The 27,403-nt window shown below is 47.9% G+C and overlaps 1 protein-coding gene across 5 annotated transcripts in view; it reads right to left on the bottom strand.

The window, feature by feature from the left end:
* Nucleotides 1–1,679: 1,679 nt before the first annotated feature.
* The window catches only part of Nf1 (neurofibromin 1), a 92,487-nt gene continuing 66,763 nt past the window's right edge, over nucleotides 1,680–27,403 (bottom strand). For 4 of the 5 annotated variants that reach the window (XM_084597690.1, XM_084597693.1, XM_084597692.1 and 1 more), the window contains exons 42-49: nucleotides 27,232–27,275; nucleotides 23,544–23,772; nucleotides 21,422–21,626; nucleotides 15,926–16,207; nucleotides 11,446–11,546; nucleotides 10,338–10,477; nucleotides 10,198–10,244; nucleotides 1,680–8,932 (exon numbers count right to left, since the gene is read on the bottom strand). In XM_084597690.1, the coding sequence (XP_084453816.1) occupies nucleotides 8,588–8,932; nucleotides 10,198–10,244; nucleotides 10,338–10,477; nucleotides 11,446–11,546; nucleotides 15,926–16,207; nucleotides 21,422–21,626; nucleotides 23,544–23,772; nucleotides 27,232–27,275 (1,393 nt within the window). In that variant the 3' untranslated portion in view covers nucleotides 1,680–8,587. The remainder of the gene's footprint in view (nucleotides 8,933–10,197; nucleotides 10,245–10,337; nucleotides 10,478–11,445; nucleotides 11,547–15,925; nucleotides 16,208–21,421; nucleotides 21,627–23,543; nucleotides 23,773–27,231; nucleotides 27,276–27,403) is intronic. The other variant, XM_084597691.1, reaches the window with a different exon arrangement.

Below are 27,403 nucleotides of genomic sequence, written 5' to 3'. Positions count from 1 at the left end.
AACGAAGTACGAACGCCAGAGGAGGCAGAAGAGGCGGCTGTAGCTCTGGCGATTGTCACGACGGACTCCAAATACATCTTTAGCGACTCAAAAACAGCCATTAGAAATTTCGCAAAAGGTAGAATTCATCAACCAGCAGCCAAAATTTTGAAATTTTTTGATTACTCTAAAAACGCACGTTCGATCAAAATTTTGTGGGTCCCCGCACACGCGGGTCATCCTGGAAACGAGGCGGCGCACCAGTATGCCCGAGGATTTGTCGTAGGCCGGGAGGTACGTTACCCCGAACTAAGGTCGGCTCGAGAGAGATACCCTACGTACAGAGGAATTACGAATTGGTATGAAAACAACAGACTGAAATATCCGGAGCCCCACTATACACTCAGCAAATCACAACAAACATTACTTAGAAAACTTCAAACAAATACGTGCTTTAATCCGTATAAGCTAGCACAATGGTATCCAGGCGAATACAGCCCCTCAAGTTCACTTTGCGGTGACCAGAGGGCAGATCTCGTACACATGTTTAAATGTGAAAGCATGCATCCGCCGGAGGGCCTGCAGGTTACCAATTCGGAACAGTGGGAGACCGCATTGCTTAGCTCTGATCCAAGCCGGCAACACGCCATCACGGCTTGGGCCAAGGAGGTCGTCGAGCGCCATCGAGCGATGACCACCCCTGAGGCGGCTTGAGGAGAAGCGAACTCCCACGAATGAAAGAACTTTCCCAATTCTCCTCAATAAAGTTTCCTCCTCCTCCTCCTCCAGTCCCGGACGCGACTTCCCTCGCATCCCGGACTAGGGGCCCCACCTACACATCCCCCTCCCTTATCTCTACTCAATATTACGTTTTTCACTCACTCGCTCCACTGACTTATCGAAAAACTATTGAGAGATAAGAGAGGAGGATGTGTGGTTGGAGTCTCTTGTATGGCACTCCAGCGGCTGCCGCTGCTATCCGTGCGCGTGTGAAAAGGGCTCTTTGGCCTTGTGTCTGGAGCTGGATATGGAGCCTCCCACCCTTTCGTGACAATGCCCGACGCCACTGTTGAACTAGGCAATACCACGAAAAATAAAACTCGCGTACGAGTCAGTTGCATCGTCGCAGCACGAGCAGAGTCAAGGGCGAACTTTTCTTGGTTAGCAAGCAAACCCGTTCATTCGAGGCTATACAATTGCTGTGATACGACTGCAAGGTGCTCCAGGGTGCTTTCAGACTGAAAGAATCTGAAGCATTAAAAGACTACCAGCTAATAACTGTTGAGGTGCAAAATTGCCTGCACAGCCGCACATAAATGTTTAGAGTTCTTCGATACATGCATTATTGTTCGGGAAATCGAAGCATGCTGGATTTATCAGCCTAACTTGAAAAAAGAAAGGTATTTTAAACCACCAGCCAGCTCATATTCCATGTTTTTCAACAGTGGCATAGCAAAAACACTGCCTGCGTGCCACTCTTGATAAGTCTTACCTCCCAACAAAATGCAACATAGTGCGGGTTTCCAGCTGCAAAGACTGAAAACGGCGCAGGTTTTCCCTTTAAGATGACCACCTTGGTTTTGGAAGCCCATGCCAAGGAAGCTGGGGGTGTACCGAAGCATAAGTGCAATGTATGAGACCCGCTCCCATTCCGTACCAGTACCATAAAACCTCTTCCATCGCCTCAAAAAAGAGACTCAGAAAGGCGATGTCCTGGTGGTCTTTATTGCACCCAAAAAAATGGCTGGGCTATGCAATATGGTGCAGACAAGGCACCAGAAGGAATGCGACATCAAGCACGTAGACAGGTTTGCCCTGCACAAGGATGGGGTCGCTTACCGAATACCCCTCTCCTGTGGCAAAAGCTACACAAGGCAATTTGAACGTTGCATAAACATTAGACTTTGGGAGTGCCACACAAGAGTAGGCATGTTGGCGGGAAATGGGCAAGTGGCTGAGAATTGTTGCCACAGCCACGGTTACATGCCTCAATTCCACAAAACAATTCTGAAAAAGTTCGTGCCCCACCCAAGCAGAGAATTTAGCTCGTTCATCACCAAAACCTCGGCCTCCTTATTTGATAATGAGGTTTCATACCTTGGTAGAAAGCTGTCCCACACACACAAGCTTGCCAGTATTTTGTGATGGTTGTATGTTAGGTCCTGGTGTTATTACGATGATGAATATGACGCATCTGTGTAAAAAAACTCGGTTGATGTTCTGCACTCTGTCGTGTTGTTTTCTTCCTCGTTCGCTGTCCTTTGCGCTGTTGTAATATGAATACTAATAACTGCATAATAGGTTTGGTTAACTTCCTTACCACTTCTGTGAGCCTCTTTGGGGCTGGAGAGGGACAGAACACATGGGCACAGTCAATGTACTGTCATGGATAAAAGATATGACTTTAATTCTGATATACATTCAACAATACATGAGCTGCTGAGACAGTGCACCACGCTACCATACATGGTATGTAGTGCTCTGGCTCCACATCACAGTTCCCGACAGAGGGGCCAAACAGGAGAGAGGGGCTTTGGTATACGCAACCGGCCAACATGGCAAAAGGCTGACAGGGAGAGGGGGGAGAAGTCTCAACAGTAACTGACACAACTGTGTACACTGGCTGGAGAGCAATTGCAAAAAATAGACACTTCATCAGCACAAACCTGCCCTGTAGGTAGAGACATGCACCATGTGAACAGGGGACAAAATGGTTCCGCCAAATTCGCACCGAGGTCTTCTCAGCTAGACACCCGATAGAGGCACTGCTAGAGCTACATCCTGCACAGTCTCACCGATTAAAAAAAAAAAAGAATTTATATGCGCCTCACAGATTCTAGTAAGCCATTTACATCCTCTCTCAGATGCTAATTGCGTGGTGGACAAAATATTTCGTCTAACATTTTTGCTTATAACAAACTCATATCGATCGTCCCCTGACGAAGTTCCCCTGCACCACTGTAATATTTGCATACTAAAAATGAGGAGCTTTTCTTTCTAATGTTTGGACATTATTTTTTCAATGGACAAAGAATGTTGAGGAATAAAGGAAATGAAAGAGCAATCAAATTTATCCATCACTACCACTACATGCCAAATGACGCTTTCATTTTCTACTTGGTGCTACACTTGCTAAGCCATCATAAATGCTTTATCAGGAGCTTATACCTACTACTGTCGAACCCGGTTATATCGAACCCGGATATATCGAATTTTGGTTATATCGAACTCATGAAATATCCCCTTGAAAATCCCATGTAAAAGTATAGGAAAGCCGCGTCATATATCGAACTCAATTTCACCGGTCGTTCGATATATCGAACTCCACACCACGCACTGGAAAGTGTGCCTTCCCCAAAGACAATCGAATCACCCTTGGCCGTTCGCCGCGTGACGTTTTCAAGCCACGCGCGGAAGAAATGAGAGGGGGCAGTTCAGCGACGGCCATTCCCCAAAGGCACGCGCATCTGCAGTTATCGTTTCTCGCACGCGAGCTCATGGCGTTTGCAAGCCATGTGCGTGGGTGTGCCCATTCTTTTGTCGAGCTATCTCTCTTCTTCAGCATGCGCTAGCTACGCATGCGCCAAGCCAGCTCGGCCCGTTTTCAGACAGACATGGACGCTTTCTCCAGCATGTGTTGCGAACCCTCTGCGCGCGGCGGCTGACGTGGCTATGGCGCCTGCGGATGTTAAGAAGTGGCAGATTTTTTTTTTTTTTGTGAGAGTCATCCATTCTTATTGTTGTTCTGCACGCGCGGCGTAGCGTAAGATATGTCGGCTGCAGACGTTAAGAAGCGGCTTTTTTTTTTTTTTTTTTTTTTTTTGCGGGAGTCGTTTATTTTTGCATGTATGAATCAACGAAAGCACGTGGTCAGCTGCGATCATGACGCCCACCCTAAGCGCGGCGTGATAAATCGAACCAGGCTTGTGCAATCAAGCCATCAGGGCACTCTGCCAAGTTCGCTCCCCGCCACCGCAGGAGCTATCAAAAGATAACCACGCCGTGACGTTATCGCTGGGCAGCATCTTGGCATGCTGCCAAGAAATGAGCTATGGATGAGACGACCGAAACGGAGTGGCGCGCGCCATCCACATGCAAGCGGAAACGCTCGCGATTTCTGCCGCGGCGACTCAGAAACCTTGTTTTGAGCTGCCGCGGTGGTTCAAGCGGCGAGAGGGACACAGTTCCAACAAGTTGAAAATTTTTTTCTCTGTCGCTGCCGCTCGTCGCTGAGATCGCTCAATCGCTGGCATGTGAGCGAGCTGGCCTTAACGCTTTTTATTTTGTTTGTTTTTCAAATTCCCGGGTGCAAAAGTGGAGGGTGGGTTCATTATGCGAGTGGGTTGATTACGCGACAAATACGGTATCGTTTTTTCGCATCGTAAGTGCCGTCACAGGCTGATTTCTGTATATCGAATTATCGATATATCGAACTATTTCGCGATCCCCTTTGAGTTTGATATATCCGGGTTCGACTGTATATTAATTATGACTAATCGAAATCCCACCTGTTTGCAAGTTTGAGGTAAAATACCAAACTAGGCGCATGCGCATTCTTTCTCAATTTATCAAGGATGGCGAGCCAACATTCAAGAAACGTGACTCCACTTAAGTTCACCTGCTCTTGACCTGAAATCAAGGTATGATGCCACAGTAGTCTTGCCCAACCACACAAAAGAGTTCTTCAGGGCTCTATGATAAGCAGATATAGTTGTGACACTGTGCGCCCTGACTGACTTCGTGTTCCCTCATTTCTCTCAGCAAAAAAAGAAAAAGAGAAAACAAGCAAGTTCCTGTCAACCAGATGTATAAACTCCAATACAGACATGCATGGAAAGAAGTGAAATTACCCCTCAATTTTTCAAATGCAACCGTGAGAACAGTTGGAGAAACGGGAGGAAGAAAAGGGGGCTTGGACATGGTAGAGAGCGCATGTCACACGAGACCCGGCGGCCAGAAACACGACGACACGTGAACGAGAATTCCCAACACTGCACAGTTGTATGCGCCGCAAGATCAAAAGAAAAATAAGTTATCTCTCGAGGGAAGTATGAACGAAAGCAATGAAGCACAGTCCTCCCTCTCTTCACACTGCGTGCACGTGTGATTGTGCATGCAAATCACATACGCGCACGTGCAAGCACTGCACAGAGCAGTAGTGTTCATACAGGGCTCTGTGAACCAGAGGAGACAGGTGCGGGGAAAACCAGACTCGCAGCCTCACCCATAGGCACTCATGCATACACCACACACATGCACATACACACATCTACAGGAGCAAGCCTCCTTTTCCCGTAGAAAGTTGTAAAAATCAGAACCGCGCAATAAATTAGGGCATTCTTTCTCCATGTCCACGATAACTGGAGCAAGCAACACCTCCCTCAAAAATCGGTTGGTTAAATCTGGATGAGGACACACAATGTGCAAAGGACACACACTTCAGGTGACAATGGTGACGATGGCAATGATGGCAATGACAGCAGTGGTAACAACAGCAACAATGAAAAAAAAAGAAAAAAGGAAACGTCCTAAATGAAAAATGGGGGAATGAACACCGAGGTGAGTGTAAGAAGCGCATGGCACAATTCTTACTCATCTCACATACCGCTCGTTGGCGGGCCTTGATCCGCACGCTGTCACTCACTTCCTTTGCAAAAGGTCTTTTCGGAGTCGCTCGCCGAACGCCTCAAGTGTAGTGCGAGCTGCAAGCGCACGCGTAAGGGGCGCTTGTCACTGCTGCTGCCCTTCCTACACGTTCTCTTTGCGTCCGCACACAGCACACGCACATCATGTCTTTTGCTCGGACAAGGTATTCTGCACAAAATCCGTAGCCAGCAAAGCTCGACCTTCGTCTTGGGTGGGGCAACACTAGAGGGGCTGTACAACTGTCGCATATCGACCACACCACTATGATCACTCTTTCCCTCCTACGGCACTGACAACGTTGGCCACTAAAGTTAACATAAAAAAAAAAAAAAGAGAGAATGCCACTTATGAAACATCACAGCCTCGTTTCACGAAAACGCCTTACTATTTGTACTCTTCGATTTGTGTTTTGTGTTGTCGTCACCACCAACTTCATGGGTTGTGTCATTCGGCAAGAAAATGGTCCAACGTCACAAGGGCAAAAGAGTGCGACTGAACCTGCCCCTTGACGTGCTAACAGTCAGCCTAGATGGTAAACGGACACGCTGCGAGAAAGGGCCAACACAGGCCATATTTCTGCACCCCCTCAACAACACTTTAACAACAAGGTCTGAAAACTCCTGGAGAAAGAATAGAATGCTTCACTGTATGCATGTACCAGCACTCATAGCTCAACTATCTGCACTCGATTCCCATGCTGGACCAACAGGTTGTACGCACCACAGTGCGACACAATGCCTACCACGACTCAAGCTTGTGCTTAAGAGCCAACTCACGAAAACTCATGCACCAAGATGGCCTCCACTTTGATTCTAGTCTGCTCAGAACAGCTTTCATCCCTCACGATGCAAACTGGAGAAGAACGGACATCCCGATCCAATATCATGCCCTTCAAGCTGGCCACAGCTGTTAATGGTAGGGGCACGACTTACAAGGGCCCAAGCCTCACCACCACAACTGTGAGACATGACTCGTGCAACAAGTGCTCTTTGGTGTTCGCACAGCGGTTATAGTTTGCACTAAACTTAAAGCCAGCACCTCGCAACAAAAGGAAAGCGGCGACACCTGCAAAGGCAGGCCATTGAAGGAGGTCATAATCACATCTAACGAAATTTATAAAGCAGTCACCCCCCCATCATCAAACCTCCACAAAGCATACAGTAGGCAACACTGGATGCAGAAATGTCATAGGACGCTCACAACCTCGGAAGTCATACCGATCTTGAACAAAAACCATCTCTCTAAGCTCTAGTGATGTGACATTTTCGAGCATCACAAAAGGAGTTGATAGGAACAGATTAAGCCGCGGCAGGCAGCTGACTGATGCGACCAAATTTCCAAGGACATACAAGAAGTCTGCCTTCCTGCAACAGTGACCACATGTGCACATCATCTCTCATGGAACTGCAATTTCATGATGGCCTAACACTTTCACGCAACTAGAGCTACGTCTTGCACTTCCTCACCATCCCTGGAACCACTGAAAGGTGAGCACTGTAAAACAGGGTCCCCTGTGCAGAAAAAGTAAAGCCTTGCCAAGGCTGCAGTCCACAAACACATGCTCTGGAATGTGCACAGCTTTGCCATTAGTAACAACAGTCCACTGCACTGACAGTAGTGTGACAATTTGCAGGGGTCACAGGGGCCAACTGAGTATTTACCCAAGTGACCTATCCTTGCTGTGGAAAACGTCCAGGAATCCAACAATGGCACATCGCACTTTGGCGATTTTTATGGCAACCGTCAACCGACAGTTGAGCTGCTGCCCATTTCAACAGTGTAGCTCTTGAAGTGTGATCACACCCATAACGAGCAAAGCACATGGGTTGTGACAGAAGAGAAAAAGACACGTAGGTGGATAGAATCCGTAGCGATTGTCCCGCAGAATGACCCTGTATGCAAGGTGCTAAGCCTCCAGCAGCCTGTCCCGTGACACATGGGTGCCAGTCTAGAGTCGTCTTCTCTCACAATGACAGCACTGAACTGAACAAGGACTGATCGCAATGCCTTGCGGGTGCACTAGAAGCATCTAAGCGCGCATTAAAGCACAGTAAGCACAATTAGTTCGGTGCACCATGAACCAAGAATGACAGGCTGCGGCACCATGAAGTGATCAACTTCGCGGCAAAGCAGTGCTATGCCACTCGCATCTGAGAGTATACCATGGAGAAAGATGCAGAGCTCAAACTTTCTGCAACATGGAGGACACATACATGGAGACACCCTATCATTGTCTTCAACGAGGTGGACTGCACACGAGACATTTGGAAAGTTCTTTTCTGACACCTGGAAACTGTGGAACCCTGCTAAGAGCCCACCCAGTAAGAACCCCTCTAAAGGTGGGGCTAAATGGGGAAACCGAGGCACCACATTTCAACTGCGGGCCACAAACTCCGACACGCAGGAACACAGCCCCTCTCAACACTCTGGTGAGATCACCAATAGATGACTGCCATTCCAAACCGCCAATGAAGCTCTTGACCAGTTACGGTTCCCTCTCTAGTAATGCAAAGTCAAAAGGTGGCTGCGATTGCTTGACTGTGTCTTCAGAGCAAAACGGTGCCTTTTGGTCACACTAGGTGGTATCAGCTGTCGTAGCTCAGTGAAAAGACTTCAAAAGCTAACCTTCGTCGAGCCACCTCTGCCGATCATGACCAAAGCAAACTCCAGACAAGGCGAGTCTCCATCACCAATTCAGACGGCTCTGCTGTAAAGCCCTGGGGTAAAATGACTTAGTCTTGAATCATTGCAAAGCCAGTCATGCACCCTAGGAGATGGTGGATGCCAACGCTGGTCCCACATCCCAGAAGCGTGCGGGCCGAAGCTGGTACTGCAGTGCATGTCGGAACTGCTCCACATGGCACCGCACGGCTAAGTGTTTGCCAGGGACAATTCAGATCCGATTTTGTCTCGTTCAGGACGAGTTGCACAAGGGTGGTGGTGGGGGCCTCGAGGATGCTCCTCAGTGGGAGGTGCGGCCGCTCTTGGGTGCCCCCGATCCTCCGCCAGGATTCTTGCACTTGAAGCTGCGCTGCTTGGAGAGCTGGGAGGCCGAGCGAGCGCGGTCGGGCGGTGCCCCCGACCCTGGCGTTGGCGCTCCGCCCCCGTCCGAGCAAGCCCCGTCCTTGTCAGTGGGCGAGGCCAGCGTCAAGCTGCTCATGGATGAGGACAGGTTGATGGCTGAGGCCACCGACAGCGAGCTCGGGTACTGGCTGAGCTCGCCTTCGTCCGCAGGCAGGCACGTCTCCACCATGGCTTCCAAGCAGTTGACAAACAGCTCCGCATTGTCCAGGTTGGTCTGGCTCTGCTACAGGAAGAGAGTGAGGAGGAGGAGGCAGTTGCACTAAGCAGAACACAAGACTGCTTGCATTCAATCATGCATCGCAAGTCATGAGTAGCACTTCATTCTTTACTCAAGGATTACCCTTCTTAGTCCAAAAGCCCTGCAGGCAGGGAATTAAAATGTTGGGGAAAAAAAAAAAAGATTTTTAGTGGCAATGGTCACGCGTCTTTTTTTAAAGGCAAGTCTATTCATTGGTAAAGCAAACAAAAAAAATGATTACATATAATTCACTGATTTTGGCCCTGTGTTGCCGACTCTTAAGAATTATCAGGGTGCTTAGAGAAATAACAGGGCCTATGCAAGTATGTTTTTTTACAGATAGCTGTATGAAACAAGTAATGAGAGGAGGCAGAGAGGACAGCGCAAGCAATGGGAAGAACATATTTTCAACTGACAGCCTCCGTACAGCTTCCACTAAAAAAATCAAACTTATGCAGGTCTTGTTACATCTGTAGTAGCACCAACAATATCTCACAATTCTGAAATGCCATACCGAAATTGTTGAAATCATGTTGTTCCACCGCCCATGCACTCCCCTCTGCCTCCTTTCCCTACTCTCATCTCTCACATGAGGCGCCTGTCTTGTATGAATGGATGGGTGACTGCACGTGACGTGTGATTGCCAGTGGTATGCACGGTCGCCTGAGACAACTGTCGTCCTACACCCCAACCCACAACTGCACACCCTACACAACTCGTTACTGAACCTACTACTCCGACGATCTGAGGAAAAAGCGTTGTTGAAAGCTTGCATCATGTGTGTGCAACACAGCGTAAAATCCAACAGTCGTCCCAGAATCTCACATAGAGTTACACCGTCTGGTGTCAGCATTCCGCACCAGCACAGCTGTTGCTGCAATTTGCATCATCAATTCGTAAATGTGCAGCCATATTTTTTTTTTTTTTTTGCAATTCTGTCCATACATTATTTGCTAATTCTTGCTTTACCCTTAAATTAGTAATAAAGAGCAATTGCTCAAGCTAATAGGATTCAGGAAAAAACTGAGGTGAAGAGAAACCAAAAAAGGAATGAGGTAGAGCTATAGTTCGCTAGCTAACGTTTTGACAAGTAGATGTGTCTTAGCCTGGGGAGCCCAAAAGAAGTCGCTTGTTTGATTTCCTTTGATTCGAGGCAACAGTTGAACTAACGAGGGTATGAAACATTGTGTTAAAACAATACCCTAGAATGCCCGGGAGTCCCGAGGGCAAACTTCCATGCAGATACATACCTTGGAGAAAGGTCCAGCAAACCTCCACAGTCCTCCAAAGCCACAGGCTGTCGCAGAGAGAGAGAGAGAAAAGGAGATGCACATGTCACACAAGGGGCGACACAAAAGGGGAGCAGCAAAGAAGGCAGGTGAGAACTCACTCTGCAGGTAGTGCAGCTGCTGCTGGCTGCTGTCCTCGCAGGCGATCATGTTCTGGATGATGCACTGCACGGCACTCAGGATGATGTGGTCATGGTTCTGGGACAGCACCGTCGTTATCTTGGCGTCCAGCAAGCTGTGACTGCAAGGTCAACACACAACGCAGGCCAGTCAGGTGAAAGGGGGTCGATACCTTTGTGGCACTGGAAAGCATCTCTTCATTTTCAAGAATCTTCTACTCCAGAAGCACTAGCTGCCTACCTGGGTGGTACCTTTCCATCCAATTTCACCCTCCAGAAGCACTATATAGAGCAATCTTCCCACTTCCCCACCTTTCTGATTTCTCGCCCAGAAGATCGTATAGCAGCAGAATACAAAATAACGACCGATTTAGATTGGCTAGGCCAAACACAAATGAGATGTGCTAGCACTTCGGTTAAGGTTTCTGGCTGCACTTACTCATTAGCGTACATCCGCAATGTTCTAACACATTATGTGAAAGACAACTTGACATAGACCGAAAGCCCCACTTTAACAGACAGTTACAAATTTGCCTGTAAGGCCTAGGGGAAGGTGCCTGACTGCGACTCCAAGGGTCCCGGTGGGTTCAACTCCCACCTCAAAAGTGCTGATGCCCAAGTAGGCTGCTCATGCTACTTCAGCCGTAAAATGCGGTCTCATGATGTCACACTACTCGTTGACCGATCAGTATGCAGCCACGTTACCTGCCAACTGGCACTTGCCAGAGGCAAGCTCGTGAGGAGAACCACCGGGAAAAAAAACATTGGCGAAATGTAGGAGTGGGGGTATTAGTGCAAGTGTGCTAAGGGTGAAGGAGAAATCGAATTCAAGGATGCAGCAGGAAAGCTGACTGTCCACTGGAAGCCCACCCACCTTTCCACCGAACCTCCAACAGCCCAATTCAAGCATCGAAGTAATTATCAAGGGTAAATGCTACTGTTACTGCAGCTTCCTCACATAAGATATCATGATTGTCGTTGCAAATTTCCTTTCTTTTTTCTCAATCCCTTTCGTCTCAATCAGCTTTGATACATGTGTACGCATGCCCTGCAAAGAGCTCGTGCATACAAAAACAACGGTTGCACTCACATGACGGGGAACACCTTGGGGAAAACCACAGAGGCTTCGGCCAGGTACTCGTACAGGATTCGGGTCTCATTTTCATCCGTTGCAAAGCGCACCAGGGTTGCCTGCAGCAGCGAGATGAGGAAACACCACGATTCAGAGGGAAGCGCCACTGCACCCAGCTCAGCAACAGCGCAAAACTGTGACAATTCCATCACAGGACGAAGCTGCTGAAGAGGCCACAAATTGACTTCAATCGAGCGAAGGACACGACGCCTAGTTAGCAGTTAATCCATCGCAAACAACAAGTTCTCCAATCATGCCAGATGTTCCAAAACACCCAATTCTCTAGTTTCCCACGATTAGCATCATAAATGCGCAGTAATTCCTGGGTGCTCACTTTTATACAAATGCTGATATCTCTGCAAATGCCATGTTCTCCACAAAAGCCTAGTTCTTTGCAAGATCCCCTCCTTACCCCCTTCCCTCCTTGTGCAGGAAAGAAAGGGTATGCATGTCATGTGCAGTGACTCAATCAATGACATGACCTGTGCGAGTGAGTGGTGCATTTAGAGATGTACTGAATGTTCAAGTGAACGATGCTCACATATGTTTGGTGCTGTTTCTCCTGAAAATTGCCCTATACTACTCATATTAATACATTTTCACATAATATAGTAATGTGCCCTTATGACTCTTTTTATGAGGGAGGGGATGTAAGAAGGTCATATCACACCATCAGTTTCAGTTCTGAATGAAGGAGAGAAGAAAGTTGGGCTGGTTGGTTGAAATGCAGGCTCAAAAAGTGTGCAGAGATGCACAAGGACAAGCTGTGAAAAACGTTCTCAAAGCGAGGACAAGTGTGCTTTTCTCGCCTTGTCCTCGTGTTTCCATGCAAGCTTTTTCAGTATGCGTTTCTGGACTGCCTATTCACTATACAGGGAAACCTCGTTATAATGAACAGTTAAAAAATCGGAAAATAGTTCGCTCTATCCATAATTGGTAATATAAAATTTCATAGAAAATACATGCAAGAGCAGCAAAATCCAATCAGAGAAAGCACAGCAACTCGGAGGATGCCTATTTGGGTCACGTCCATTTATTTACGCACAAAGAGGCAGCGCAGTAAATCCAATGCAGCAAGCGCTTCTTGTGAAGTCGGAATGTTCTCATCGTCTGCAGGGTCAGCCTGAGCTTCGTCTGCGGGATGTTCAGAAACTTCCACAGCGATTTCGGCGTCCGTCAGTACAGCCGTGGTCGCCGCGATGTCGTCGCCGCCTACAATGTCCTCTACAGTTATTGCAGCGGGCATGTCACCAACAGAACGCGAAAAATCGTTCCAGGCTCATCGAGCTCGCGGAGCTCTGCTTCTGCTTCGTCGGGATCGTCCCCATCGTCATTTGATGCACGGGCCTCTGCTGGAACAAAACCTGCGTGCCGAAAGCAGTTGGCAATCGTTTCGCCTTTCACGCTGTCCCATGCCACTTTAATGTTCCCAGCAAGTCGATCTTCAAGTCCTGCTTCACGAGAAGAGTGCCAATCAGTCTCCTCTTGTAAACTGCCTTGAAGGCCCCGATTTTATCTTGAGCTTGGTCTTTAACGTCAGTGCTGCTCTTTTATTCACGTTCACCGCCATCACAGCACTACGCACACCACACTCGACACGACAACCGACGCAGCCTCCGCCGAATGCTACGACGGCCACGGCGCTGTCGCTGCCACTGCTGCTGAAGTGGTGCTGTCAGCGATTGTGAGATGCGAACAATTTCTCGTGGCCTCCGAGATCACCTCCGCACGCACAGCTGTCAACTCCCAATGCCGTCGTGGCATCTGTGGCGCTGTCAGCGCCTGCGAGGTAGTCCTGAACGTTTGCTGCACCGCACAACACACATGTAGTGCAATGGAGCCTACCTCCTGCGTCGCGAAGTTCGTAATACAGTGAAAGCTCGTTAATTCACAACTCGTTAATTCAAAATTTTGGATAATTCGAAATAGTCATCGTGGTCCGGTCCGCAGTGCATAGAAGTCTATGCGCGTAACAGCTCGTTAATTCACTCAAAAATTGGCGCCGCCACCCATAAATTGAACTGCGCGCCGCCAAGCGGCGCTGTTAAAAACCATTGTTGGAAGCTTTCACGGCAGAACGATAGATGGCACAACCATCGGGGCGCCGCTAGGGTGCTGGAACAAGTACTAAACAGTCTTTCCTGCCGCGACTCCTTCGAGGAACGACGTTTTAGTGTTATCGACCACGGTTTCGTGTTGCATTTCGTGAGCCCACGTTTTGCACGCCGCTTGTTGTGAGCTTGTGTCCGCGAGATGTGTTCGCGTGGGAAATACTGTGCCAAGACGGTGAAGGAGAAAGTAGCTATTTTACGCGAGGTGGATGGACGGAAGGCCAGCAAAGTGGAAATCGCGAAAAAGCATGGGATTCCACCAAGCACGTTGTCGACGTACGTCCGAAATAGGAAGGCCATCGAGGATGCCTATGAAGCCGAAGATTTCACCAGCAACAGAAAAAGGCTTCGGTTAGCCAAGTATCCGGAAATTGAGACCGCTGTGATCACGTGGGTGAAAGAAATGAGAAGCGCTGACATTCCACTGAGCGGCCCAATTATCATGGCGAAGGCGGCCGATTTCGCCCTGCGCTTGAATGTGGAAGATTTTGTCGCCTCCGAAGGATGGTTTCACCGCTTTAGAGACAGACATAATCTTGTCTTCCGGGTGTTGTCTGGAGAAGCCAAAGAAGTGGATGCAGAAACTTGTGCCACGTGGCGAAGCGGTGCTCTGCAGCAGTACTTAGAAAGCTACTCGGCACATGATATATTCAATGCTGATGAGACGGCTTTGTTTTATAAGCTCCAGCCCGACAGAACAGTAACATTTAAAGGGGACAGCTGCGCTGGCGGCAAGCGAAGCAAAGAGCGGATTACTGTTCTGGTCGCCGCTAATATGACCGGGACGGAGAAGGTCCCTCCTTTTGTTGTCGGCAAGGCACATAAGCCTAGATGTTTCAAGAACATTAGGACGCTGCCGACGGAATACTCCGCCAAAAGCAAGGCGTGGATGACGGGCGAATTGTTTAAAAAATGGCTCTTGAAATTCGATCGGAGGATGGAGCTAGGGAAGCGTCAAGTTCTCCTCATTGTGGATAACTGCTCGGCACACAAAGTCGACGCCGAGCTGAAAGCCACAAGGCTCGTCTTTTTGCCCGCCAACACGACTGCGGCCTTGCAGCCGATGAATCAGGGGGTGATCAGAAACATCAAATGTTTCTATAGGCGCCACATGATTGAGCGCATGACTTTGTGCACTGGAAACCAGAAGACCAGCACCATCACATTGCTCACAGCAATGCACATGTTGGTGCGTGCATGGGAGCAGGTCACGCCGTCCACAATTGCAAACTGCTTCCACCACTGTGGCTTTGCTGCCGGAAGTATGAAAGAAAGTGGCGACGATGGGAGTCCGGAGCCTCTGCCTGCGGCTGTGCGTGCTGTGCTGCAGGACGTCAGTTTTGATGATTACGTTGGAGTAGACAGCGATGCAGCAGTGTGCGGTGCCCTAAGTGATGAGGACATTGTCGCGGAAATTGTTGGGGAGCAGTCTGTCCCAGAAGAGGCAGAAGACGAGGACGACGACGAGGAGCAAGAGCCCGTGCGTCCATCCGCGGCAGAAGTTATGGGAGCGCTGTCGCGCGCCTTTTCTTCAGCTTTGAAGAGGGGGAAGAAGACTCCCTGCATCGCATTCGCATGCTAGAAGACCGAGTGAGTACGGTAGCCCTCAGAGAGAAGAAGCAGAAGATGATAACAGACTTTTTTGCTAAATAAATGTTTTTCGTGCCCTCCGGGCATCAAACGCCTTCATTTTTGCTCACTTTCATTAGTTCGAATTTTGGTTAATTCGAACTGGCCTGGCGGCCCCGTGGAATTTGAATTAACGAGCTTTTAACGGGATGTGTATCCGTTTTATGCCGAACCGCGCTTGCTATGGGAAATTAAAAATACATGTGTTTGACAAAAATATTTCGGAAGAGTTCGATATACTCAATAATTCGTTATATGCGTGTTCGTTATATCGAGGTTTGACTGTATCTAGCTTTGCGACCCGCCTTGGTGGCAAAGTGGTTGGGACGGTCGACTACTGTGCCCAAGGATGCCAGATCAAATCCAGCCATGGCGGCCACTTTTCGATGAAGGCGAAAAGCAAAGCCCCCGTGTCCTGTGTAATGTCAGTGCACGTTAAAGGAGCCCAGGTGGTCAAAATTTCCAGTGTCCTCCACAACAGCGACTCTCATAGCCCGAGTCCCTTTGGAACCTTAAACTCCATAAACCAAACCAAACCCTAGAGTTACGCCTAGCATCTCTCACCCTATGTGTCACATGAATTCCGGCTATACACAGACCTCTTGTGTCCACAATAAACAATCTTGGTTTTATAATCTGCAGTCTACATCCGTTTCAGTATGACTCTCACTCTCTACATCCGATGGGTCACCACTTACAAGGACGGTGAGCACCAGGGCCTGCGTGGGGAAGTCGGTGAGCACCTCCGGGTCCAGCAACACGTTGTCCTCATTGGAGACGGACACCCGAGAGGAGCGCGGCGGTGCCAGCGTGGAGGCATCTCCCTCCGTGGTGCCAGGGGGACCCTTCTGCGACCGGGGCGTCGGCATGGAACTGCTGCGCTGGGTACGGAACAGCGGACGGCTTCCCCCCTCACCCGTCGTGTCCAGGCTACGCCAAAACTTGGGGTCCTTGGCCGACGAGGAGGGCGTCACACCACCCTGCATGCAAGGTAAGATTTGCGCGTCCAGTGCCATCCACTACTAAAGTGAACGCAGAAGCGTGGAATAAAGCAAAAAAGTAGCTTTATGGAGCACCGCACGAGAGTGATCGCCACGTTGCTGTATGCCTACGAGAAGTACAGTGCCTCTATGGGATGTGTCAAATAGGTTAAAAGTTGCTTTCATTGAGGGGGCCAGAAATTCAGGACTGACAAGAAGAAGGCATCTAGCTGTCCTGAAAAGAACTGCATGCAATCATTCCATTTTTCTGTCCCCAGTGATGCACAAAATGGTTGCTGCCTCACCGAGCCCACTATTTTGCCAAGCGCAGTTATGTGGCAGTAGCCAGCAGGCACACTGCAAAATAAGGTACTACACGTATTTGAAAATAAATGCCCCAGACGCAGCCGATAGGCTAGCAATTCCACAATCATGAGTTCTGCGCTGTCCTGACAGGAATGCGTAGCTCTGCCCACAGGCCAGAATGAAATGGGAGTGTAGGGTAGCCATTAGAACAACCATAAAACTAACAATAACACCACATTGCATAAAGTTAAAAGCTGATGATCGCATGCATGCCCTGCTAACAGCCAGTAGCCCAAGGAGCTTCCCACAGCGCACTTTAACCAGTGCGTAAAGCATTATTACCACGGTAGTTAAAGGCCCCGTTCACTGAACAAAAAATGACGAGCATGGTGCTGGAAGGCGGTAGCTGGCAGCTGACATGGCCACATGCTGACTGGACGTAGTGCTGCCTGACATTACAGTTGGCAGGAGCTACTAACTTGGGCCTCTCCTTTCGTATGAGAGGGTGACATCTGGGGCCGTATTACGCACCGCTCTCAAACGGATCGCTCTCAAAATCGCTCTCAAAGGCCTATGTCCTATTGGTCAGTTCTGATCGGTCAGTTCTGCGTCACCGGTGGACGTCATCAAACGTCATGAACACGAAAGAAATGATGACGTTGAGCCCCTAAATATGGCCGCCAATTGAGAGTGTTTTTTTGAGAGCGACAGAAGCAGTCTCAAACGTTTGAGAGTGAAAATGGCGGCCGCGTAAATTGCGATGCGCCGCTTTGAGGCATTGTATCGGCGATCCACAGCGAAGAATGAAGCACGAGCGCGCGTTTGACTTGCCGGACAAGTTGCTCCGGCTCTGTTCAACTCGGGAACAAGCAGAAAGTGTAGTGACTGCGCGACGATTGCCGACGAACATCGATGAACGGCGGCTTGCGGGCGAGTACGTCGTCACCGCGGCGGCAAGCGCACCGCATTTTTTTGCTACCGGAGGCTTCCAACCACGATTATACTGTGCTTCCAACGTACGTAGGGAATGTAAGATCGTTTGCATCACGCAGTGCGTCGGCAGCGGAAGCCATCGGGCGGAACGATGATTGCCGTCAAGAATACGGAAACAAGTCGCTAGGCAAGGGGTACTACGCACGTTGTGAGCATCACAATAGTGAGTAGATTTTGTTATTGACTGCGTGTGTTTGCCGAAGAGTTCTGAAGATCATAGTAAACTTGTATTGTGCCTGCTTTATCTCAGATCTGCGAAGCGAACACGCGCATTTCGTGACACTGGCTGCCCCGCCGGACCAACGCCTCCTCCACGGCGCGTTCGTCTAGCGTTTGTGAATGCGCCGTAAAAACGCCTGCTTCTTTTCATTTCATCCTTCTGTCAATTATATATTCGCGAATCAAAAGCGTCCAAAATAAAGTTGTAAGTTCAGTGCAGTTGTGTGTGTCCCTAGTCTTGTCCTTGTCTGCCAGCGCTGCGACACCATAATGTTTGATAGCGGTACTCCTGTGCATCGAAAGGTGATCGAAGGTCTGCTGAACACCTGCGTCTTTTTCCTGATTAAGATCTAAAAACCCGTGTTGGTCATCGAACGATCTTGATTATATGCATTGATGTGTGCAATACCACTTGTTGTAAGTCGGCTTCTCTGCAAGGCTTTTTTTCCCAACCAAAAGGTCTCGTTCCCACTCGTGCATTGTTTTTTAACAGTTGTCTTCAAAATGACCTAGCGAGAGCTGTCGAAAGGGTTCTGTATACCTGCCCTTTATATGTAAAGCACGGAATGAAGGGACTATTGATTGTCCAGCGCGCCTTGCTCCTCGATGACTGGTTTCGGGCCATTTGTCACGCTCCCTGCCTGCGACACATTCGCGGCTTGAAAGTGAATGCGCCGTAAGAACGCCTGCTTCTTTTCATTTCTTCAAAGACCGGGAGTCTTTTCTGAGGACAAGACTTTTTCTTTCTTTTTTTTTTTTTTTTTGAAAACAAGCCTTGCAGGGAGAGACTGACTTAGATTTCGGCTTCGGCAAGAGATACATTTCCTGAATATGCTGAGACGGGCTATATGCCAAAGAATGCATGTTGCAGTGAAATTCTGTTCATGGCAAAAGAAATAGGAGACAAACATTTATAGTGTTTAAATTTATTTGCTGCCTAAGAAATCGGGGTGCTTCTGTTTTGCAGGTAATCATCACTACCAAGTTACAAGGCTGTCCTTACAATGATGCTTGCCTAAACAGCATTGGCACACGTTGTAAGCATTCCTGCGAATGTTTACAATTCTGGCTGTGGGCTACTTAGTATAGATCTTCAATTGAGTGCTAAAGCATGCTCAAAAGCTGTTGGGATTAGCAAAAGATGGGCCTAAGTGGATGTCATATTTTGGTTACCCATGAGACGGCAACTACCCACTGAAGTCATGGCTGATTACACCAGTGCCAAAGCCATCCCAGTCCCAGCTCGCTGTCTCTTCTCTGCTACCGTCTTGCAGCCTGGTACAGTTGGCTGTGGTCACTGTGGTGTAAACATGCTTAAACTGAAAAGTGCAGTATTACAGCAAGGCAGTAAATGTTCATGATGCTGACTGTAATCAGAAAATACTACCAACAAAGATCTTTTTTTTTTACTGCCACTTATATTCAGTATAAACACTTATTTCTTGGCAGCCGCATTTCACTCGAGTGTTTTTACTGCAAAAGAGGCAGCATATAGAGAAGCACATGCACCTTGATATACATTGACCATACAACATTGACATGTACATTCGAGAATAAATTACTAGGCCCAAAGAAGCCATTCCATTGCATATTGAAGCTACCTATACAAATAGGTACTGTATGCATGGTGCAGTATACAAAATGCTTATATATCAGATATAACAAAGCTGTAGCTGCTGCTCTGCTGTAGCAGCTGCTAGGAGAATAGTGCATTTTACTTGGCTTCAGTGCCCAGAATGACTGCTGAATGACAAAAATCTTAGTGACAATAAAATAACTGCAATCATAACAAATGCATTGCTGGGGCTATGTGTGAATAAAGGTTATTTTACACTAATAAAACGTGCAACACTGTCAAGAAGAATGCTAAACAGCTTGAAGACAGTAGACGAAGCTAAACTATAAGCATCCAATAAATGAATACGCCATAAATGTGTGATATACACATTTTGCACAGCTACTTTTGTCATTGGCATTTATTTTCTAAGTCTTTTCAACAAATAACCAAAAAAATTCATCTTCTGTTCAAACTGGTATTTTAATAGAAAAGGCTTGTACATAATTCACACAATATTGAAAGAGAATGCGTAATGTGTGTAAATTGAACATATTTTGAAACACTAAAGACTCTTTGATGGATATAAAGGCACTTGAAAGCTAGTTGTCATAGTGCGATCGCAGAAATTGAGCCGATTTCGAGCTCGCTCGCGGCATCACATGCATGATACACTTGCTTTTCCTGCCGACAGAGTGGACACCGTCTAGCATGAACAGAAACTATGACACCGTCAGAGAGGCCTTGCAACAATGTGCGACCAACACCATCACTCTTACCGCTGCGCGAAATGCAACATACTAGACATCCCTGCTCAGGCCTACCTTTATCGCCTCTAAACTGAGGTCTGGTAGAACAAACTCGTTCTCGCCTCGGTGACAATTAAAAAAAAAAGTGCTTTCTTTCTCTTGAACAAACCAAAACGGAGCGTAAGCGTCGGTTTCTGTACCTCACACAGAACATCAGCTACTGAACATGAACGGAATGGAGCATGAACGGAGCAGTAGCATCAATCGCAATATGAAGAACCGAGCCCAATGTGCCTGAAGTCAACTGGTTGCGAAGCACAGCAGCGAGTCACTGTGGCTTGCACGACAAGTCAGTGGTGAAGGGTCGTGCGTCAGATCTCGTTTCCCGCACTGCAGTCGCGAGCTCTTGCATAGCGGCTGACACCTACTTTACTGATACTGTCAGCTTCCATCTATCGGCAGAAGTAATAGTGTAGCCTTCATTTTCCTCTTGTATTTTCCAAAGAAACAACACTAGATCACATGGCTACCGCTCGTCGCTCTTGTCATCGCTGGTAAGCACTGATGAAAAACACTCTTCAGCAAGCTATTTTCGTGACAAACACTTTCACCAAGCTGTTCACTGCAGGTTCGTAGCCTTTACTGCTTTCAGTCAGATTTTTCCGGCAACTAACAACATCCGCAGAGGACCTCGATTTTAAACTACGCGTAAAAAGCAGCAACTAGACGGGAAAATCAGCTGTTTCTTTGCAGGCCGCCATGTTCACGCCTCGCTGTCGTCAGCTGACCCTCGCGGCGGAAATCGTTACCTAGGCGCACATTTAATTGTAATACTGAAAATGCTTCTATTTTTACTTGCCGTGTAATAGCTTCGAACAATGTTTCTTAGGTAAATAGAACATTTATACTTTTATTCGCTGCGTTTTCACGAAAAATGTTTGCACACGGCCCCTTTATCGTGCAAATAAAAGTTTCCGGGGTGGGGCTTTGCTATTAAGCACCCTAGCCTGCTTGTAATTGGCTAAAGCCGTGATGTCGTCACACTTCACATGTCTGAGCCTCGTCATTTTGACGTCACGCTCTCAAACTTGAGAGCGTTTTTGAGAGCGGTGCGTAATACGGCCCCAGAATCAGCCTAACAGGAACCTTGCATTTCCGTTACTCCTAGGCCACACAGGCACACTTATGTGGCTTGGTTACGGCTTTATATGTGGGCTGGTAACCTACGCTATCGCGCCATAGCCTTAAAGGCAGAGCTTAAGTGTCCCCGATTATTTCTATTTTAGGAACCCTATGTTACAACAACATGAGAGATGTGACACATGCGTGACGAGGTTGTCTGCCTTGCCAATCAACACACAGCTAGCCTGCTGTGGCTAAGTGCGTGCCCACCTGCTGTGGCTGCCCTAGCTGCTGCTGTCCTGCCTGCTGTCCTTGGGTGGCCCCCTGTGGTCCCTGGGAAGCAGGTGCCTGCTGCTGCTTGGCCAGGCGTGCCTGTGCCAAGGCATTCTGGTCCAGGAGGTCCCAGGACTTCTGCCGCCGGCCCTGCTGCTGGCTACCCAGGGGAGGGTGCAGCTGGTTAGCGCTGCTGCTGCCCCTGCACACACACATCACCATGTCAGAGCCACGTTTGCTGCTGCCTCTTGCGCCCACGTCAGCCAATGACCTGCCTGCAACGGCAGACAGTAACACGAGTCCATATTCCAAATTTGCGCCGTCATTGAAGGTGTCGCCATCTCCCTGAACTCGAATCACCTCATTGGTGAACACAGCAGAACTGGTATGTCCACCACCAATCATCCCACCATTGCCACCATTTCCGGTTCCGGCATTTCCGCCACTCGGATGGCTCGAGGTCGGAGAGACAGCGACACTTTCGATAATGACGCAAGCTCACAGTAAGAACACGTGCTACTGCCCCAGGCACTGTGTAGAGAGCACATAATTAGGACTCCTGCCTTTGGCGCACGGTATACTCGGAAATGGTGTGCCACCAGCCATCGCTTGAGCCGCCATGCCATAGATGAGAAGGAAAAGCGGCTGAATTAAAGTTCCAGAGGAGGACGAAGGTTCGCAGTTTTGGTCACATTAGCACTCAGACATTATTGAGTGTTGAATCCACGCCCACACTATGAACCACACAGGGCAAACAGCACCACTGGATTAGTTCTACAACGTGGTGCCATATGTGCACGAAATCCTCAATTCAGAAGTCATACCACTGCATACCTTCGTATGTAGCAAGTCCTAAACGTAAAGGATTTTTGTCTCAGGCATAAAATGAAGCCCTCATGGTACCACTAAGGATTAAAGGACCGTGAAATGTTCTGTGATGGTTTCTTGCTGTGAAAAGAAATCATTTCCCATCATTTTAACACTGTCCTCTCCGCGGAAAATGGGGTGGTTTTTGGGTGGTGTCATTATTATTTTTTTCTTTAACAAAACTTGCTTGAAACAGGAGTGTCTGGTATCAAATTGTAGAGGAGGGATTCCCTTTCACAATGGTATTAGTGACAATCAACATATTTATTGAGTAGGTGACAAAAAAAAAAAAAAGGCTATCAGCAAGAAATTGCAGTTAAAAACAAATACACAAAAGCATCTTAGTTTCTTGGCACAAATAAAACATACAAAATTTTAAAAATATACGTTTTTGCAACAGGGATCAATGCAACATTGCAGCAAATTCTAGCTTTCTGTGTACAGTATTCGCTCAGTTAAGGTAGAAAGCAGTAGTCGAGGTCGACTACGCTGAGGTCAATCCCTGGCTGTCGCTCTAGCAAAAACACGACTCCCTGCGCTGCCGGTGGCAAGTAATACTGCCCAAAAGACGCTGTCACCCTGCAGATAACAGTTGAGACCTTCAGAACAGTGATCTCTTCCGATCAGCATGCAGAAAAGCGGAAATTTTCTGGGGCGAAAGGGAAACTTATCGGGACATAGCTGTCGACATTCTGGGTAGGTTTGATGTAGTCTCGCTGTCAGTGCTAATGTCTGAAGAGCTGAATTCGTCTTCCGACTCATCACTGCTGCTGTTCGCATCTAAAAACGAGCTTTCCGATGCGTCAACTTTCGCGGAACCGCGCCGTTTCCGCGCAGCAGGAGCACACGACGTCCACGCCATGACATAAACAAGGAGCGCCGATCACCTGATTCCGGAGACCATCAGGACGGGCGCGGCACGGCGGAAAAAATAAAACCAAAAGCAAAACTGAAAGAAGGGTTCCTCTAGTTCCCACTTGATAATGCCATTTGTCAAAGAGCGCTTTGAAAGCGGGAATATTCTAACTGTGAAACCATTGATAGTGGGCTATATCGATGGGAATAGGTGCGGGCAGGAAAGTGTTAATGGCCTTTCGGCCTTTAATGATGCCGTCGCGCCTCCATTCCGATTCCGGTGTTTTTTCTAATCAGATGACTCAAGGTCAGAAAGATAGCGACACTTTTGATAATTACGCGAACTCGAAATATGGACCGTGGACTGCCCGGGCAATGCGTTGAGACAGCCACTCACCCAGCTGGCATGAGGGAGGTAGGGGGACTAGGCGCCGCTCCACCTGCGGCTGACGGGGACGAGGCGCCCCCGACGACACTGCCCGATGAGGCCGAGGATGACTGTGTGGCCAGAGAGGTGGGCACGGGACTGGGCGGGGTACGTGCCAGGGCCTCTGATGCCACCCGCGTGGCCACCCGGTGCTTCAAGTGGCACCGGCTGCGCACCTCCTCCGATACCGACACCAGTGCTGCAACAAACAGTGCCAGGACAAAGGCCATGCGCTCAGCACCCACAACATCTCCAGTTTTGAGAGAGACTGGAAAAACTAGCACATTGCAATGGCAAGTGGGCTTCAATGAAAAAAAAAAACGACATACAGCGCACTGGCGATTCTGCATGTGAATTCAACCAGCTTAACAGCTGCCCCTGAACAAGAATGCAGGCACGGTGACCAAACGCACACGTCACTCGGCGCCCTCAAAGTGTACAGGCACTTGCCAGCACAGTCAACTCTTCCTATTGTTACTACCCCATAAAATGAAGTTTTTTTTTTTAAGTGTTAAAAACGCCGGAGCAAAGACGGACTGTTGCCCTTGTCTGGCTTCGGTGTTTGTCTTCAAATCTCATTACAAGAGACACTCGGTTATAAGAAACATTTGAAAAGGATTTGGTTGTGTTTCCTACGTCTGCTATGTTGACAATATTGCATACAAGAGACATGGTTAAAAGAGACACTCGGTTACTAAGGGCAACTTTTTCAGGTCCCTGGAGTAAATCCTTCATTATTTAGAAGAGATACAACCCAGGTGTGCTCATGCAATGCAGCTGAAGCGTACCAACTTGTACATGATGCACTTCAGATTTACTTTGCTAAATTCTGTTCCATATCAGCATCCTTTTAGTTTTATATGTCAAGAACTGAGGAGTGCTTCTCCATGATTGGAAAGTGTAAACAACCCCGCTGTTTTAGCCACTGGCATTGCGTTACTGTCACCTACGAAGCAAATCAAAATGCATGAATGACATCCAGCATTTTTAACTCCTCGCTGTTAAAATTTGATCACAAGATGAAAGCTCGAAATCCCGATGTCTTTTTCTTTGTGAGCAATGCTTCGTTATTTTTCCCTCCAAACTAACAACCTACCTTCAACCGACAGACAAAGGCATTATGTACTCAGTCAAGTTGCTGTACAAAACAAGGTTGGTAGAACGCCTGTTGCTCGACAGGCAGCAAGACTGTAGAGTAGTAATTGATGTGAAGTTCGCTGTTCAGGTGATTTCAGGTGCCTGGAATGGCCTGAGAAAAGAAGTTGTGTAAAACCATTTCAGAAAAGCAGGCTTTAAATGTGGTGATATGATGTAAGAGGGCCTATATATGAATACTGTGGATAGCTTCCTGGAAGGTGAAGCTTGGGCGAGCATCCAAGAGACTGCTGAGATACCAGAATCTTTTGAGGAGTTCGTATCTGCAGATGTGGATCTTGTATGCTCCCGAAGAGCATACAAGAGATACGGCCCGTATTCTGAGTTGGCGTCATTATCGTGAGTGTCGCTATCTCCCCGACCTCGAGTCACCTGATTGGTGGAAACGCTGGAAAATGATGTTGCCCCCTCTTCCGGTTTCGTAGTGGCAACACCCTGTTCCGGCGTTTCGACCAATCAGATGACTCGAGGTCACGTGAGATAGTGACACTTCGATAATGACGCAAACTCGTAATCCGGACCATGGTGTGGGCAAAACAGGTTACAGTGAGAGAGATACTGACTAGCCAATCACTTTTTGAGTAAACTGCAGTCACTGGCAGCCTTGCTATCTCTATCACGCCTACGATCAGCAGCTGATGAGGTGTTGACCCTAACCGACTCAACATGTCTTAACCTCTTCATTTCATTTTTAATTTCTTGCACGGTCCTTCTAACACTAAAACAGTGCTGGTTAAGAGGGTAGAGCTGAGACACATCAGCAAACCAGTTGGAACCTGTTCACCGCCCACCCACCATACTGCAGCACACTCTCCTTACCACAACACGGTGTAAAGCAAGCATTAAAGAAAGCAAGTCCTCCTAAACTGGCACCAACAATTAAGTGCATTAAGTTCCCAGGTGAAAACCAGGGAAAGACAAAACAAAAATCACGAACGATCGAGATCCATGAGGCAGTGTATGCATCAGCATTAGAGAGTCTGCCTCCAGACTGAACACAGCTTCATCCCTTGATGGCCCATCTGATTCTTCGAACTTGCCTTCACCATGTGTTCGTTGTACGGGGTCCTGCTGGATGTGACAGGGTGTGTGGAGGTTGTTATGAGGGTGGACGCTCGCTGGTGGGAGATTTACCTTCCAGGTACGGAAGGTGTGAGTGAAGTGGAGGCCCAGACCCTTTTCCTGCACTAGCACTACAGCCCCCCCTCAAAAAGTTACGCCCATGACTGTCTGTCTAAACCCAGGAAGGTGGGAGCTGCCAACTTGGTCAGCACTTTTGAGATGGAAATGAAACATCTCCCGGACCCCTGAATCCCGAATCACAAACTCTACCCAAGGCCATGCAGACAAATTCGTTTGGTTTGGTTAAAGTGAGGCTCCATACCTCCATGTCAAGAGGTTTTTCATGCAATGTGGTAGACTGTGGCTGTGTGTTAACGAGTGTGTGCTACTCGGAACTGAAGTGAAAACCAAAGTGCATACCTACTTTGCATTTGTCCTAAAGATACTAAATCAGCCACCATTTTTTCTAATGCCAACGCGTTAAAACTAGGGGTGTGTGAATACTGAAATTTTCTAATATGAATCGAATATGAATATGGGGAAATAACGCTTTTGAATATCGAATCAAATATAGACTATCAGATCACTGAAAGAAAACAATAATTACAAAGCAAATATCTTTCGTCTTGTTTATTTCAGAAATCGTATGAGATAACTTCCTGGTGGAGATGTCATATCGCTGCTGAATAGAGTAAACACTCATTCATTCGGCCTTCAAGGCAAGGGACAAGAAAGAAAAAATGTCCGAATAAGTAGTTGAAAGGAGGAATTATTCAATGGGCCTGAGAAAATTGTAGAAAACCATTGTGTCGCAGTAATTTTATCTGATTACCACCTGCTCACTGCACGATGGTTGTCTGTTGTTTTGAGGTGAAACCGAAGTGAGACCGATGATCTTTTTTTCTTTTTTTTGCTATGTCGGGAAGGCACCTCTTCACAAAAATTCCCCCATAGCATCTTGAGGATGCTTCACTGCATAATTGACACGCTGAAGCATTGCGGTGAAGCCCAATGTTTCCTCTTCACAAAAAGGCCCCCATCGCATTTTGGGGATGTTTCACAGCACTGTATTCAACACGGTCAATCGCGCAATGCAGTCTGCGTGAATTCAAAAATTTCTAATATTTGAAAAGTTCTCGAAATCACGCAGACAGCGCTGCGCAGACCGTTTTGATGACAGTGCAGTGGAGTATGCCTAAAATGCGATGGGAGCCTTTTTGTGAAGAGAAATTTTGCGCTTCACCTCACTGCTTCAACGTGTTGATTATGCAGTGAAGCATCCTCAAGATGCGACCGATTCATATTCAAAATTTTTAACAGTCGCACACCCCTAGTTAAAGCATGTGTAGTGACAAGCGCAGTGTTCACATACAAGCAGCACGACTGCAATGACTGCTTGAATAGTACTAGGAAACAGGCTCCAAGGCAGCGTCTCTCTCACCTGCGAGGTAGGCCACACTTTCAGGTGTCACTTCAAACTTGTCCCTGCAATGGGACAAAACACTTGCGTCACAATGTGTTCGACCCAAAGGGGCGTCCTACACCCAATCAAAGTCAATGTGCAACATTATTCTAAGAGAAGATTTGTTTGAAGCACTTCACCCCAATCGTTT

The sequence above is a fragment of the Amblyomma maculatum genome, chromosome 3, assembly GCF_055883805.1.
Source record: "Amblyomma maculatum isolate TAMU_Amacu chromosome 3, ASM5588380v1, whole genome shotgun sequence".
NCBI lineage: Eukaryota > Metazoa > Arthropoda > Arachnida > Ixodida > Ixodidae > Amblyomma > Amblyomma maculatum.
This window is presented reverse-complemented; position numbering and strand designations above follow the sequence as displayed.